The sequence below is a fragment of the Cebus imitator genome, unplaced genomic scaffold, assembly GCF_001604975.1.
Source record: "Cebus imitator isolate Cc_AM_T3 unplaced genomic scaffold, Cebus_imitator-1.0 Scaffold162, whole genome shotgun sequence".
Taxonomy (NCBI): Eukaryota; Metazoa; Chordata; class Mammalia; order Primates; family Cebidae; genus Cebus; species Cebus imitator.
The window spans coordinates 302,372-316,340 of NW_016107477.1; the positions used below are offsets into that span (position 1 = coordinate 302,372).

A 13,969-nucleotide genomic window follows, 5' to 3' on the forward strand; every position below is an offset into this window, starting at 1 on the left:
AAATTGGCTATTGCTACATTGCACAGGCTGGTCTCGAACTCCTGGGCTTAAGCAATCCATCTGTCTCAGAGTGCTAGGATTACAGGTGTGAGCCACCTTGCTGGGTCTGAGAAATATTTGCTTTTAAAAGTTATGACAACAGTATTTCTTGAGGACATGTGCATTTCACCATCAATAAACACGTGTACTCCCTTTTGCGAGGAGCACTGGGGTGTACCTCAATAGCCTCAGTCATCATGAAAATAAAGGGGCATGCGATTTTTTAAATTCAATATCACTGTTCGAACTTTGCCATCCTTCAGTATCTCCTGCTCTGTAGGATATCCTATATGGACTTATATCTACATTTCAGAATCTTACATAAAATGAATGACTCTGACAAAGCCTATCTAGAGGCACATTAAGTGACAAACAAAGACGGATGTACAAGGAAAAAAACAAAGCATTTAGAATAGGCTTTTCAAAACATGGGACCTCTGTCTAAAGTGGGTATTTATTCTTCATACAGGATTCCAGCTCAGCATTTTTAAATGGATAATAAAGCTCAGAGTCTTTCACACCATCAACAGAAGCGAGGCATCTCGCTCATAACTGGAAATTAGCTCCAATTTGTTTCAGTAAATTTTCTTCTTCAAATGATGGAATGTGGCTGCATGGGAAAATGGAGTCTATAACTGAATTATCTGTTATACTTAATATTCAGATAAATTCCTATAATGCTGCATTTGTACTTCCTTCTCTTTCTTTTTAATTGGCATAATTTCAAATCACATTATTAAATGAAAAGGCAGCTATCTATTTTAATTCTATAGCTATAGCAATGTTAAGTGATTTTATTTTTACTGATAGAAACACTGACACATCCTGAGGTGCACTTCCTGAAATGTACACCCTAATCTTTATTTATTTATTTTCTGGGCAGTAAATGAATCGAAGTAACTCAAAAATAGCTTCAGATTCAAATTCTCAGGCTTCCTTCATTTCCTTCTGGTTTCCTTATCTTTTAGCCCCTTAGGGGAAAACACTAAGAGAAATTTAAAAATCTTCACGTCTGCTCTTATTTTTCTTTTGAAATTCTCACTCTACCTTATACCTGGCATACAATAGAAAACATCTTTGTCATCTGAGTGCAAAATAAGTGAAAAAGTGTAATAATGAACTGGCAAGTACACAGAGCTACACCTGTTGCCGTAATTACACACAAATGTCAAAGAGCTTGACATTCAACATAACAGCACATCCCTGGTGTGAGCCTCTGCCAACATACAGAGATTCTGCTAGCGCTTGGGCCTTGGAGAGCTCATTTTGCCCGATGTGCAGAGTGATCCGAAGCAAAACCAATCAAACCCGCACAGATTCAAGGGCCACTGTTCTCCTCCCCAAATCCCTGTGGATTAATCTTGCTTTCCAAACGCTAACCAAAGTGCAGCCCAACTTCCAATATTAACAGAACCTATAGATCACAGACCTCCCTGCCGTGGGTCCACAGGGGTGCTGAGGTGTTTCCTTGAACAGAGCCAGCTGAAATTCTCTTCATTTCCAGTCCCCAAGCCTGACTGTATAAGACACTCATTTGCCTGGAAACCTGTAACTGGACGTTTTGTGAGTCTCAGACCATAAAACTGGTAATTAAATCTGTCCATCAAGGTCAAACACACATCCTTAAACAGGAACAATGTCATCCTGTTGGACCTAATCAGAAGAAATGACCTCTGACCTTTAACACTGACCTTTTTAACACAGCTAATGTATCAGACTCCAAGCCTATCATCCTAACAAATTTTATATGTTGTGATAACAAAAGTTTTCATAAAAGCTTCCCTGTGTTTCCACAGGACTTTTATTCTGGACTGTTTAAAAAGACTAGTAGTCCTACATTCATTCTATCACTACTGAAAAGTACAGAGATTCCAGAATAAGCATGACACAGAGTCAAAGCTGCTCTGTGCATCTTCACAACTGTAACCCCACTACCATCTCAATCCAAATTCTTTCTTCCTAAGACTCTGTTTTCAAGATACACCTTTAACATTTCATCAGTCACCAGTCATAGAGGCAAACCTTACTGTGGGTGAACTTTAAAACAACAATCTTATTACAGAGTTCTGATTATTTGTTGGAGTACCTAAACTTTGGAGGTAGACTTCTTAAGTTCTATATGAATTTACTGACTGCCTGGTATGTGTCCAGGTAGGCCCATAACAGATGTGACACTTGAGTCTTGGACAATAGGCTAGGTTTGGACACATAGACAGGAAAGAGGAGGATAGTCCAGAAATAGACATAGAGAAAGGGCAGAAACAGAGTCTGATGGGAGCAAAGGGCATGTGACAGCACAGAGTGGGGAATATGACAAGTGATGGGGAGGCAGGGTGAACTAAGAGCTTGTTATGTCATGGTAGGTTTCTAACTGTATCAAAAGGCAATCAGAGGCTTTGCCTATCACAGGCTTTCAGAAGGCTGGGCCCAGGAGTAATGCTAGTTTGAGCCACAAAGAGCAAACCCTTCGGTAAATATCAGAAAGCTCCATTTGTTGTATCGTAGAATAGGGCTTAAAAGACAAACAGAGATTTGAATTCTCAAAGGTTTCATTCATATTAGCTAATGTAAAAAACGCCAGCTTACAGTAATAGCAACACTGAGTTAAATAACATTAAATAGAAAGTCTAGGGTTTAAAAAATGCATACCTTAGCATGATGTAAATCTACCCCATACATGGACAATTTTTTGGCATTTTCCAAGAAATGCATCTCTGCTTCTGCTGGCGTCATCCCTCTGATGAGAAGAAAAATATGTTACAATGATGCTTTTCCCTTCTCTGTTAGGCTGTAAAACTTCCCACTTTGCTCTATGCTATATCATAAGAAGCAGTTCCCCTCACCTATCAGAGGAGAAGATATCAGAAGATACAGGAGAAAAGAATAACAAGAAAAAGGGCTTTGCAAGAAAGCACTACAAATGAATGCCTGGATGCTCTGAGTGAAAGCTTACCCATCTCACAGCTTGATCGTGCAGGGACCCACACTCTGCTCAAGTCTCGCCATTATTGGACTAAAATTAGTACTGGGAAGAGGTGGGTTGTCTGCAGGGCACTCACCCATCAAGGTACAACTTAAATGAACACACTTAGACAGCTTCTGCCTCTAACCTGTGGCTCTTGTGCAGCTCGATTACTTTGTCTTCCAGTTCTTTTGTGTGGTTTGGTGCAAAGCGGAACTCGCTAATGTAATCGCTCCCACATTCGTCTGGGTCATAGTCTCCGAGTTCTGACTGGACAGTGTAGGAGCCCAGCAAGGCCAGGGTAACGAAGGAGCAGGGCAGCCTTCCGGACACGATGTCATCTCGCAACTGCAAGCAGAGGTAGTACCTGCCAGGAACCAAAAGCACAACACAACGAAGGCCAGCATGAGGATACAGGAAAAGGAGATCGCTTGGTAAAAATTGTGCTAAGTAATTTCTCCCTGCAGAACAACCTCTCTAAGATACATTTTCTAGCATCTGTATACTTTGATATTTACTTCATACATATTTGTTCTAGACAGAAGGGAAAAATACTTGGTAACAAAAGATGGTACTTAAAGGCATCTAGAAGCAAGTCAATGTTCATAATAAAATGGGGTTTATTAATAAAGCACAGTCTAAAAGAAACGTAAAGATATATTCTTCTAACATCTTTTAAAATAACTTTTAAAATCAAATGAACAGTTCCCAAGATAGTCCCTGAAACCGTTGGGTGGGGGAATAATGTAAAAATGAGGCTTTTAAATACAGTTATGTGCCGCAAAACTATGTTGCAGTCAATGGCGGACTACATATATATATACATTATAATGGAGCTAAAAAATTCCTATTGCCTAGTGACATCACAGCTATCTTAATGTCATAACACATTTGTGGTGGAGCTGGTGTAAACAAACCTACTCATATAAAAGACTAGCACATACAATCATGTGCAAAACTTAATACTTGATAAAAATAACGAGTACATACTAGTTTATGTATTCACTACGCTATACTTTTTATCATCACTTTAGAGTTTACTCCTCCTACTTTTGAAAAACAAAAAGTTAACTGTAAAACAGCCTGTGACAGGAGCTTCACAAGGTATCAGAAGAAGGGATTGTTATCCTAAGAGATGACAGCTTCCCGTGTGTTACTGTCCCTGAAGACCTTCCAATGGGACAGGATGTGGAGGTGGAGACAGTGATACTGATGATCTTGACCCTGTGTAGGCCTAGGCTAATAATATATTTGTTTATGTCTCAAGTTTTTAAAGAAAGAGTTTTAAAGTAAGAACAAATTATAAATTTTAAAAATAGAAAAAAATGTACAGAATAAAGATATAAAGAAAATATTTTTGTGCACCTGTACAATGTGTGTTTTAAGTGAAGTGTTACTACAAGAGGCAAATGTTAAAAAAAATTAAAAAGTTTAAAAAGTAAAAAGGTTAATTTAAGTAAAAAGTAATTTTACTTAAATTACTTAATTTTACTTTAAATTTTTACTTAAATTTTACTTAAATTACTTAAATTTTACTTTAAAAATTACTTTCAAAAAGTAATTTTTACTTTTTTAAGTAAAAAGTAAGCTAAGGTTAATGTATTATTCAAGAAAGACATTTTTAAAACTAAATTGAAGGTAGCCTAAGTGTACAGTGTTATCGTACACTACTGTGGTCTTTATTACAAATGCTGTACACCTAGGCTATACGAGCGTACCATTAAAAACAATCTTTTATATTGTATTTTTTGTATGTTTTCTATATTTAGATATACAAATACTTACCATTCTGTAATAATTTCCTACAGTATTCAGTACAGTCACATGCTATACAGGTTTGTAGCCTAGAAGCAATGGGCTTTGTCATAGAACCCAGATGAACAGTAGGCTCTACCATTTAGCTTTGTGCAAGACCACCCTGGGATGTTCACACAACAATAAGATCATCTAAAGATCCATTTCTCAGAATGTATCTTCAGTGTTAATTGACATGACTGTAATTATTAGGCCCCAATTAGCCTTACGGAAGTCTCATTATGATATTAAGATGACAGGTCTTCCTATATGAGCAAAATAGATTTCAGGTAACTCAACAGCTATGTCATTATAAACTTTGCTCTCAATTTCCTGCATTCCTAATTAGGTAGTTTCTTTATAATAACACAATTTCTTCTGTTTTCAGTTCTCATTTTTAAAATTTAGGTAGCTTCTTAAAATCGATCTAAGATATAAAGAATTACTACCTTAAAATTTGAGAATCTTGTCACCATAATAGTTTTAAATTGGAGAAATTAACATTTTCCATATAATTTTGCCGTATCATAAAAATATGTTGATGTGTCTTCTCCATTATTTTGCTTTTAAGACTTACAGATAAATTACTAACTGCCAAAGACTTCAAGGTAAGTGTTAACATTGATGAGTTTTAAGAATCCGGATCACAGCCTAGAATATAAATAGAACAAAGCACACCTGCTATGTTTTAGATAAGAAATGAACTGTTCATCTACGGAAGCAGGACTATGATAAAGTCTTAAGGTCCCCTCTAGTTACGATTTTAGGCTGGTGACATAAGTAAATTCCATGTAACTCAGACAGAAAAAATCCTTAAACATTTAACAGGCTCTACAAATATTACCAGTGAATAGAAAGAAACCATGCACTCCATTTTCAAGTCCAGGTATATATGGGCTCTATAACCACAAATTAGCCAAAATAAAACTGTTCTTCAATAGCAACTAAAAAGTATCTTTAAATAAGAAATTATATAAATTTTCTCTGATTTATTGCAAATATTAAAAAATTCTCTGAAACTAATTTTTAATCTTCTCTTAATATGTCTGGTGAAATTATTTTTAACTGTAGCAAGTGATTGAAGCTGTTTTGAGTAATTTCTCTTTTCTGTAAAGCCCTCCAAAAAGAATACAAAGCTTAGGCAGAAAATTCTACACACACTGCACCAAATTGTTTTGACTGGTTATAAACTTACTACACCAAGCTCAGCAAGAGAGTAGGGGTTCTAAGGTGAATGTAGAGAAGCCTAGGGGGTCAGAGCACGCTGGGAACAATGAACTGAGTGTCTGTTGCCCCTTCCCCTCCAAATCCGTATGTTCAAATCCTACCCTTAAGGTGATGGGATCACAAGGTAGGGGTCTCTGGAAAGCTATTAGGGTGCAGCCCTCATGAATGGGATTAGTGCCCTTATAAAAAAGGCTGGAGAGAGACTTCCTCACCCTTTCACCACATGAGGACACAGTAAGAAGTCAGCATCCTGCAACCTGGAAGCACATCCTCACCAGGACCTGACCTGCGGGCACCCTGATCTCAATTTCCCAGTCTCCAGAACAGTGAGAAATAAGTTTCTATTGTTTATTAACCACCCAGTTTGTGGTATTTTGTTATAGCAGCCCAGACTAAGACATCCAGTACAGCTTTATAATGAGATCCTTTTTCACACTCAACTCAGTTACCAAACGGAAATATTTTTATGTTCGATTCCTTTCTTAATATCTTCTTTCTAGAAAACAATCATTTTCCTTTACACAAGATGTAGAAAGTAAACATTCAAATTTATGTGCATATGTGTTGGTTATATAAAAAGCATAAGCATCCAAGGACATTTTTACTCTAAATATTAAAGCAGAAAAACTAAGAAGTGCTGTATCATACAAGGCTAACTCCCATCCAATTTTACTATCGTGGGTGGATGATAGTATCTCAATTCTGCATGTTTTCCCACCAGGGTCAGGCAGAGGGAATATCAGCCTGGCACCAAAGATTCAACTGTGAAAATATAGGATTTGGCAAATCTTCTCATCAGATGTTTAGTCTCGTTCATTTGCCTTTTGTTTGCCATTTGAGCGTGGCTGATTGTAAGGCTACCAGATGTAAGCACACTCCTCTCTGGGGCATTTAAGAGAAGCACAACTCTCCCAATAACGCTTGTCTTTTGCATAGCCAACTTTCAAATACCTGGTGATATCTTCAGATAGCTGGGCAGGGTCTGGTGGATAGAATTTTACATTGAAAGAAAAGTGCCAAGCACCACCTGCGAGGATGGAAAAAAATTCGAGTGAAACCTCAAGAAAATCTTATGATTCCAATTGATAGCCAGAACTGCCTTAACTCCAAACATTAACATCCAGGCAACTTTTGATCATCAATGAAAAACTGGGAAATCTTGGTTATATGAAATATATAGATAAGTCTGAAACCTCGCCTAATTTCTAATCTTCTCCCCAATGAAATCCTTTATTGGTACTTTTAAGTAGCAAGGAAACTGATCAAACTTCCCACCTCTTTCAGAATCAAAGGTCAGCACTTGGAAGAGGAAAAAAAACGTGAATGATACGAATAATTTTCAATCAGGGAAATCTGCAAGTGGCTGGATTTATTGCTGCGAATTTCTGGACAGCTCACAGACCAACACTACAAACATAATTCCCATTTTCTTTGTCCTTTCTGCTTTGTTATTGTAGGTCAAATCCAATTATAGTAAATCCAAGGGAATATTAAACATAGATTTATTTTGTGAGAAAGGTTTGTTGCAGTGAACAGTGTTCTAGTAAGTGGGCTGCTCTGTGGGCTGTTGAAAATTCTTTTCTTGCTCAGGAAAATTTTTGATGAAATAGGTACTTGAATGTATTTATTGTACATTGCCAAATTTTGCACCTGCACCTCCTTAGCCTGAGTCTTAGCCGGATCCTCTTTCTGCTTTGCCATCTTTATCCTGTGGCCTTTACTCAAGGCCTCTCCAGCACTGAAAAGGGTCAACCAGGAGTCAGCTCACCAGTGTCTACTCTCTGTATTGTAAACACGTATCTTTGAAACATTATGAAGTCTTAACTAAGCTCCACATCTCATTAATACTACTTCTAATTATATATGGTTTATCAATATAAATGTGGAAAACACCCTTTTCTTTTTTTCTACATTTACTATGTGATCATTACTTTAACTTGTATTCACTCTGTTCTGGCTTTTAAATGCAGCAATTGACCAAAGTCTGGGTATTCCTCCTCTTCGGTGCTGTTTATATTTGTTCCCTCTACCCAAGAAGGACACTAAAAGTACCAGAGCCTAGGTACTGCTTGTATTTTGAATTGTTTACTGAAAAGTTCCTCCCAGTCCTCCAGCTTCCACTCTGGAGGTCTTTCATTCACGCCTCACCCAGTGGCCGCTGACTTGCCTTTACTCTAGGATTCTGATTCTGTGACTTCACAGTCTGCCCCTTTTGCTTCCAACAGTCTTCTAAGACTTCCAAATCTCCCTGTCTCTCCATTGAATGACTTCTGGACACTCCATTGTTCCATGAGCCTTTCCCAAACATTCAGAAGAAGGCACGGTACTGTATTTCCTAGCTCCTTTCTCTGCACTGTTCACCTGCATCAGAGGCAATACTTAGCTTCATCACTTTCTAACGCTTTGTCACAAATGGCATAAATCCATGTATTAGTTATAGTTTATTCTTGACACTATCGTTGACATCACATTTAAGATTCCACATGGCAGGGACTCTACCTGAGGTGCTCTATAAAGGATTTAGTACAGGACCAGGCATTACTGGGGGCTTATTATCATTTTTAAACCACTCAAAATATATCTGTCAGTCAAATATATTTTAGTGACTGTTCTTCCCACTGTTCTCAAAAAACTCCTTTTGTTTTTCCAAAAATAGTCTCAATTGGTTTTATTTTCTTATTTATTCCTACTCATTTCCTATTAAAATAGATCCCCTTAATGCTTGCCAATGGTAAGGTTCATAATGAGTGCTGGCTTTCCCCCAAGAAAGTGAAATTAAAACTAATGGATTAGTTATGGGAAATGGATTTATTACTCTTTTATAATTTTTATTCACATCAAAGCAGGCCTTGAATCCAATGAATAGTTTATCAATGTAATTAAACAATCTTATAATAAATGTCCAAGTTAGACACTAATAAGTAATAAAAATATAGGAAAGACATTTAATGCAAAAATCCTCATTCTAGGAAGGCAAGTTTCAAACTACAGTGAGCGAAGAAATACCTGAGGTACCTGTTAAAAATGCCAATTCCCAGGCTCCACCCCAGGGATTTTTATTCCAGAGATTTTGAATACGGCCTGCAAAATTATGGCTTAAATAAGTTCCCTCATGGTTCTAATAATAAAAATGGGCTTTGGAAGCACGCTTTAAAAAATCACTACTACTAAGGAATCCACTTCCCTAAAATACATCTTTCAGGACAGTATTTTGAAACAATGAGAAAGTGTACAAAAACTATAATACAATCTACATCCCAATCAAGAAAAAAAGAGTCCAGTTAAATGAGGCATAAAACTGGAAATTAATGAGAGAGGCAGATTAAAGCTCAAATACATGTCCTCATAAAGAATGTGACAAAAACAAATCCACTGAGAAGGAAGTGCTTATGCAATAAATAAGCTTGCAACTCTATATTTGCTGAAATGAGGGCCCTAGTTAGAAAGAGGAAATGGAACAGCTTGAAGACATTAACAGGAATACTTCTATAATGCTGATGTGGAATTTTAAGTTACAAATTTACGATAAATAGAAAATAGTAGCACTGATGATAGTTCATTCTTATGAAAAATTTCTAATGTTAGTCTTTTATGACAGCCAAATCTTAAAATTTCTAATATACTGCATTTATACCATAAAAGTATGATATATGCCTTATATCACAAAGGAACTATATCATGAATATACTTAAAATCACAAAATATAGTGTATTTAGAAATTTAAAGATCCAGCATGCATGAAAGATTCCTGGAATAAGAATTTTTTCCATAAAAACTCTTCAGTTTCAGAATTTTCTGTTTTTTTTTTAGAAGCAGGGTCTCACTCTGACACCCACATTAGAGTACAGTGGCATAATCATAGCTCACTGCAGCCTTAAACTCCTAGGCTCAAGTATCCAGCCCTCTTAGTCTCCCCAGTAGTGACTAACTACAGGCATGTGTCTCTGAGCTCAGCTACTTAAAACAATTTTTTTAAAAAAATAGAGACAGGGTGTCCCTATGTTACCCAGGCTGGTCTTGAACTTCTGGCCCCAAGTGATCCTCCTGTCTTAGCCTCCCAAAGAACTGGAATTACAGGCATGAAGTTTTAGAATTTTCTATTAATCATAAAGTTGGACTTAAAATATTTGTTAGCTTGGTTTCCATTTTCTTAAAGATCTAATTCTAAAGGAACACTGTGAGCCCACAGCAGAAAAAGCATGGAAACATCCTTTTATCATTTATATTTTGGAAGAGGAGGTAATGGTACAGTAATTACATTAGATGTGGTAATACTTCTCTGCCTTGGTTGAATGTAAATTTTGTGGTAAGAGGGTATTTTAGTGGATGGGAAACAACAAAGAATACAGATAAAAATACCAAATCCCATTTTTAAAGAAATTCCAATTTTCCTTGTCTCCTTTATCTGCAAGACTGTCAGTTTTCTTTATGGCAAAGTCATATACACTGCCTAATTTGCATGATGAAAAAAATCCTTTAAATCTCTTGTTTTGATTGTCTTGTCCCTTTAGCTTTCTTCTCTTTGAAAGGAAGGTAGAAGACAGTATAAATGGGAAGTTAAAGAAAAAATGAATTCTATTAATAAGAAAAAAGAAAATTAGACAGTTTATACAGCCTTTCTTGTCATGGTATTATGACTTATCCTTGAACATTTTATATATTTTCAAAGTGCTCTGCAATTATTAATCAGCTCAGTATTCCATTAATTAGATGAATAAGAGAACTTTATGCACACAAAATGTTATGATATCTATTCAGCATGTCTGCTTTAATAACTAATAATTCTTAGAAAAATATTTATCTTACATTTTTTCTTAGGAGTCCTCAGAACAAAAAATAAGTAATGTTTTCACCTATTTATCATAACTACAGCTATCCCTGTTTTCTATCTCAATTAACTATTTCTATTAACCTAATTTGTTATCAAGTTTCTGATTAGTGGATATATATAATCTTCCTCAAACATATGGTAAAGATGTCTAAATTGTACAAATAATCAGCTGACTCTCTTATATCTAGATGTATGGTTATACTTTTGTCTTTCTGGAACATTATCATACTGAACCATTTCCAAACTGCTCACTACTAATTATGTTTTATTAGTACTTGGAGTATTATTCTGATAGCTCAGGACTTTCATAGGCACTAAGAAGTATTTGCTTGCTCTTTTAATAGGAAGCTACTGAAAACTTACTTATTGAAGTGGGAATGATGTTCTTATTAATAAACTGCTCTTAAATGTATCCTTTAGCTAAAATTAGTTGTTCGGAAAAATTTAGATTTTATTGACAAAAAAATATGAATAAAACATAGTTATTTTAAATTACAAAGAGCATCCATGTTTGTGGCAAAAATAAGAACTACAGCAAGGGTAAAAAGTTTTAAAAGCTCCTCTTTCTCAACCCCTACTTTCACGGAATGATACTTCTGGAGTAATTACTATTAAAATCTTCCTGCCTTCCAAAAGTTTTCCATGCATCTATACAAACATAATTTTTTAAAAAAACAAATGTGATTATGCTATAGATAATATTCCACAAACTGATTTTCACTAAGGAGCACTAAGACGTATTTATATGGCTATTCCACGATTGACGTAATAATTTCTTTATACATGGATAATCAAGTTGCTTCTAGTTTTCTGCAACTGTAAATAGTATTAATTATAATGAACCTTCATTTTCTATACAAATGCACATTTTCCTCCTTAATACATATGCTGAATAAATTTCCACAAGTGAAATTAAGGGTCAAAGAGTAAGTACAGCTTAAATTCTAGTAAATACTGACAAATTGCCCTCTGAAAGGATTGAACCAATTTATTCTACCAATTGGGTAAATAAGTGCTATAGTTTATTATTAAACCTTAATTCTTTGTTAACCTGAATAGCTGAAAAATGATTTATCATTTTAATTTGCATTAAATCATTAGTAAAATTTAGCAACTTGTTTAATATTAATTAGCTACGTGTATTTCAAATTTGTGAGTTGCTCCTGCAATTGCTTGGTCCATTAAATCATGTAATTTTAAAATTGCCTTTAGGGGACTAAGAAACATTGTTACCAGACAGTAAACTTCAGTTTGACTTGTTTGATTCAAGTCAAAGCTATGAAATGATTATGACTTTTATGTAGCCTTTCATACTTTTGTGACTGTTGTAACATTAATAATTCAGTTTGGAACTTTTAAATGGTTAATTGCCAATTCGAACATCAGTTGATTACATCATATACTTGACATCTATTCACAGGCAGAGGAACAGGTCAAGTATCATGTTCCTTTTAAATCCCAAGTTGTGACAATTATAAAATAAGTACTATCTGAACTGCTAGGCCAAATTTGAGACAAGAAAAGTTTGTAGTCACACTAGCCATTTAAGTATGGGCTACCAATTCAGACAACTCGCTCTCTGAAAACCTTCACATTTCCACAAAAAATAATCCAAAAGAACTTACTTCGAACCTGTTTTTTAATTTCCTTAGCAGGGTCCAACCAATTCTGAAAAGGAAATGACATTTTGAATTTGAATCAGAGGAGAATAAAAATGACTTAATGTTGAATAGGTACAGACTCGCCCTAAATGCAGTGAGGAGTCAGTGGTCCTGGGACAACTTCCCTCGCTGTGGTCCTTCCCCCATATATGGTGCCCCTCTGCCAAGCCCTCCAAGGGCCCAGGCACTGGTCTAATGAGAAAATGTACATGTGTGCAGTTTGGACCTGACAAAAGCCTTTTTCTTATATAACCATTGCCTTCAGAGATTCAAGGTAGCACAGAAACAGAGAAGAAAAGGCAGAAGATTCTATATGTAAACAAGTTACTAGGATAAATTAAAAATATATATGTAACTGGGTACACTGATGTCCTAGCCACTTAGTTTCACATTAGAGACCTCTGCAATGAAAGATTCTTAGGCATCTACCTAGGACATTTCCCTAACAAATGAACACTTGCTTGTGATTTGTGATTTTCCTCACTGGTAAAATCAGATGTTTAAAATAAAGTTACACATTGTCTGGCGAATTCAGGAGGTATTAAGTATGGCTTATGGCACAACACCAAAATGGGTAATCTATGAGCAGAATTTCTGACTCAGCTTCTCATATCAGTGCAATGGAAATGATTTCTTTTTCTGTATTTCTCAGGTAGTTGTGGGGATTAAGGAGATACAGCCCTGAACAGAGTCTACAGAGGTATTGCATAAAACATCTACTAAACACATCAGACAAGTGTCAGGTCAGTGTACAATCCACCTCATATTCTGATTCAGAAACAATATGAAAGCATAAAAAGATGAATGAAAAATAGGGCAGCACCAATAATAAACTTCCCTGACAGTTTATGGGTTACAACCATAACAGCTTCATAGAATTTTGGGATATGAACATGATTTTTACATAAATATCAATTGATTTTCATTGGTTCAAATAATCTACTGAAATACATTACCCCATCGAAAAGGCACTACATAAAATGATTTCTAGAAACCACAAATAACTCAAGCATGAAAAACAAGAGTTCATTTACTGTTAACAGAATATTCAAGATTAAAGGAAGCTGCCAGTGATCTCCTTTATCGAGAAATAGATGATTAACAGCATTTACAGACTCAAAGTAGAAAATGTGGGAGTATGAAGGGAGGTGAAGAAGGTGATCCACCCATTCAGTCTCAGTTCATTTGCCAGCAGAAATGAGCAGTTCAAGTCATCTTATTTTGCACTGCTTTTGATCACTCACCTTCTGGTTTTCAGCATCTCGATACGTAAGCCCAAAGTAGTCTTTCTCTAGCAAGTTCAAGTGTTCACATACTTTATCAAACAGCACTTGTCCTCTGGAGCGTTTCTACAGGAAACAGAACAGAAAAGCAAGTCAACACACAAAGAAAGTTCTCCCAATTGCCATAGATAAAACCATGGAATATTTAAAACATTGCATGGTGTAACTTCAG

The 13,969-nt window shown here is 35.8% G+C and overlaps 1 protein-coding gene across 40 annotated transcripts in view; it reads right to left on the reverse strand.

Annotated features, from left to right (window-relative positions):
- Positions 1 to 13,969, reverse strand: part of EPB41L3 (erythrocyte membrane protein band 4.1 like 3) — a 243,717-nt gene that overhangs the window by 39,003 nt on the left and 190,745 nt on the right. For all 40 annotated transcript variants that reach the window (XM_037744012.1, XM_037744010.1, XM_037743998.1 and 37 more), the window contains exons 4-8: positions 13,759 to 13,863; positions 12,479 to 12,521; positions 6,974 to 7,049; positions 3,150 to 3,368; positions 2,689 to 2,776 (exon numbers count right to left, since the gene is read on the reverse strand). In XM_037744012.1, the coding sequence (XP_037599940.1) occupies positions 2,689 to 2,776; positions 3,150 to 3,368; positions 6,974 to 7,049; positions 12,479 to 12,521; positions 13,759 to 13,863 (531 nt within the window). The remainder of the gene's footprint in view (positions 1 to 2,688; positions 2,777 to 3,149; positions 3,369 to 6,973; positions 7,050 to 12,478; positions 12,522 to 13,758; positions 13,864 to 13,969) is intronic.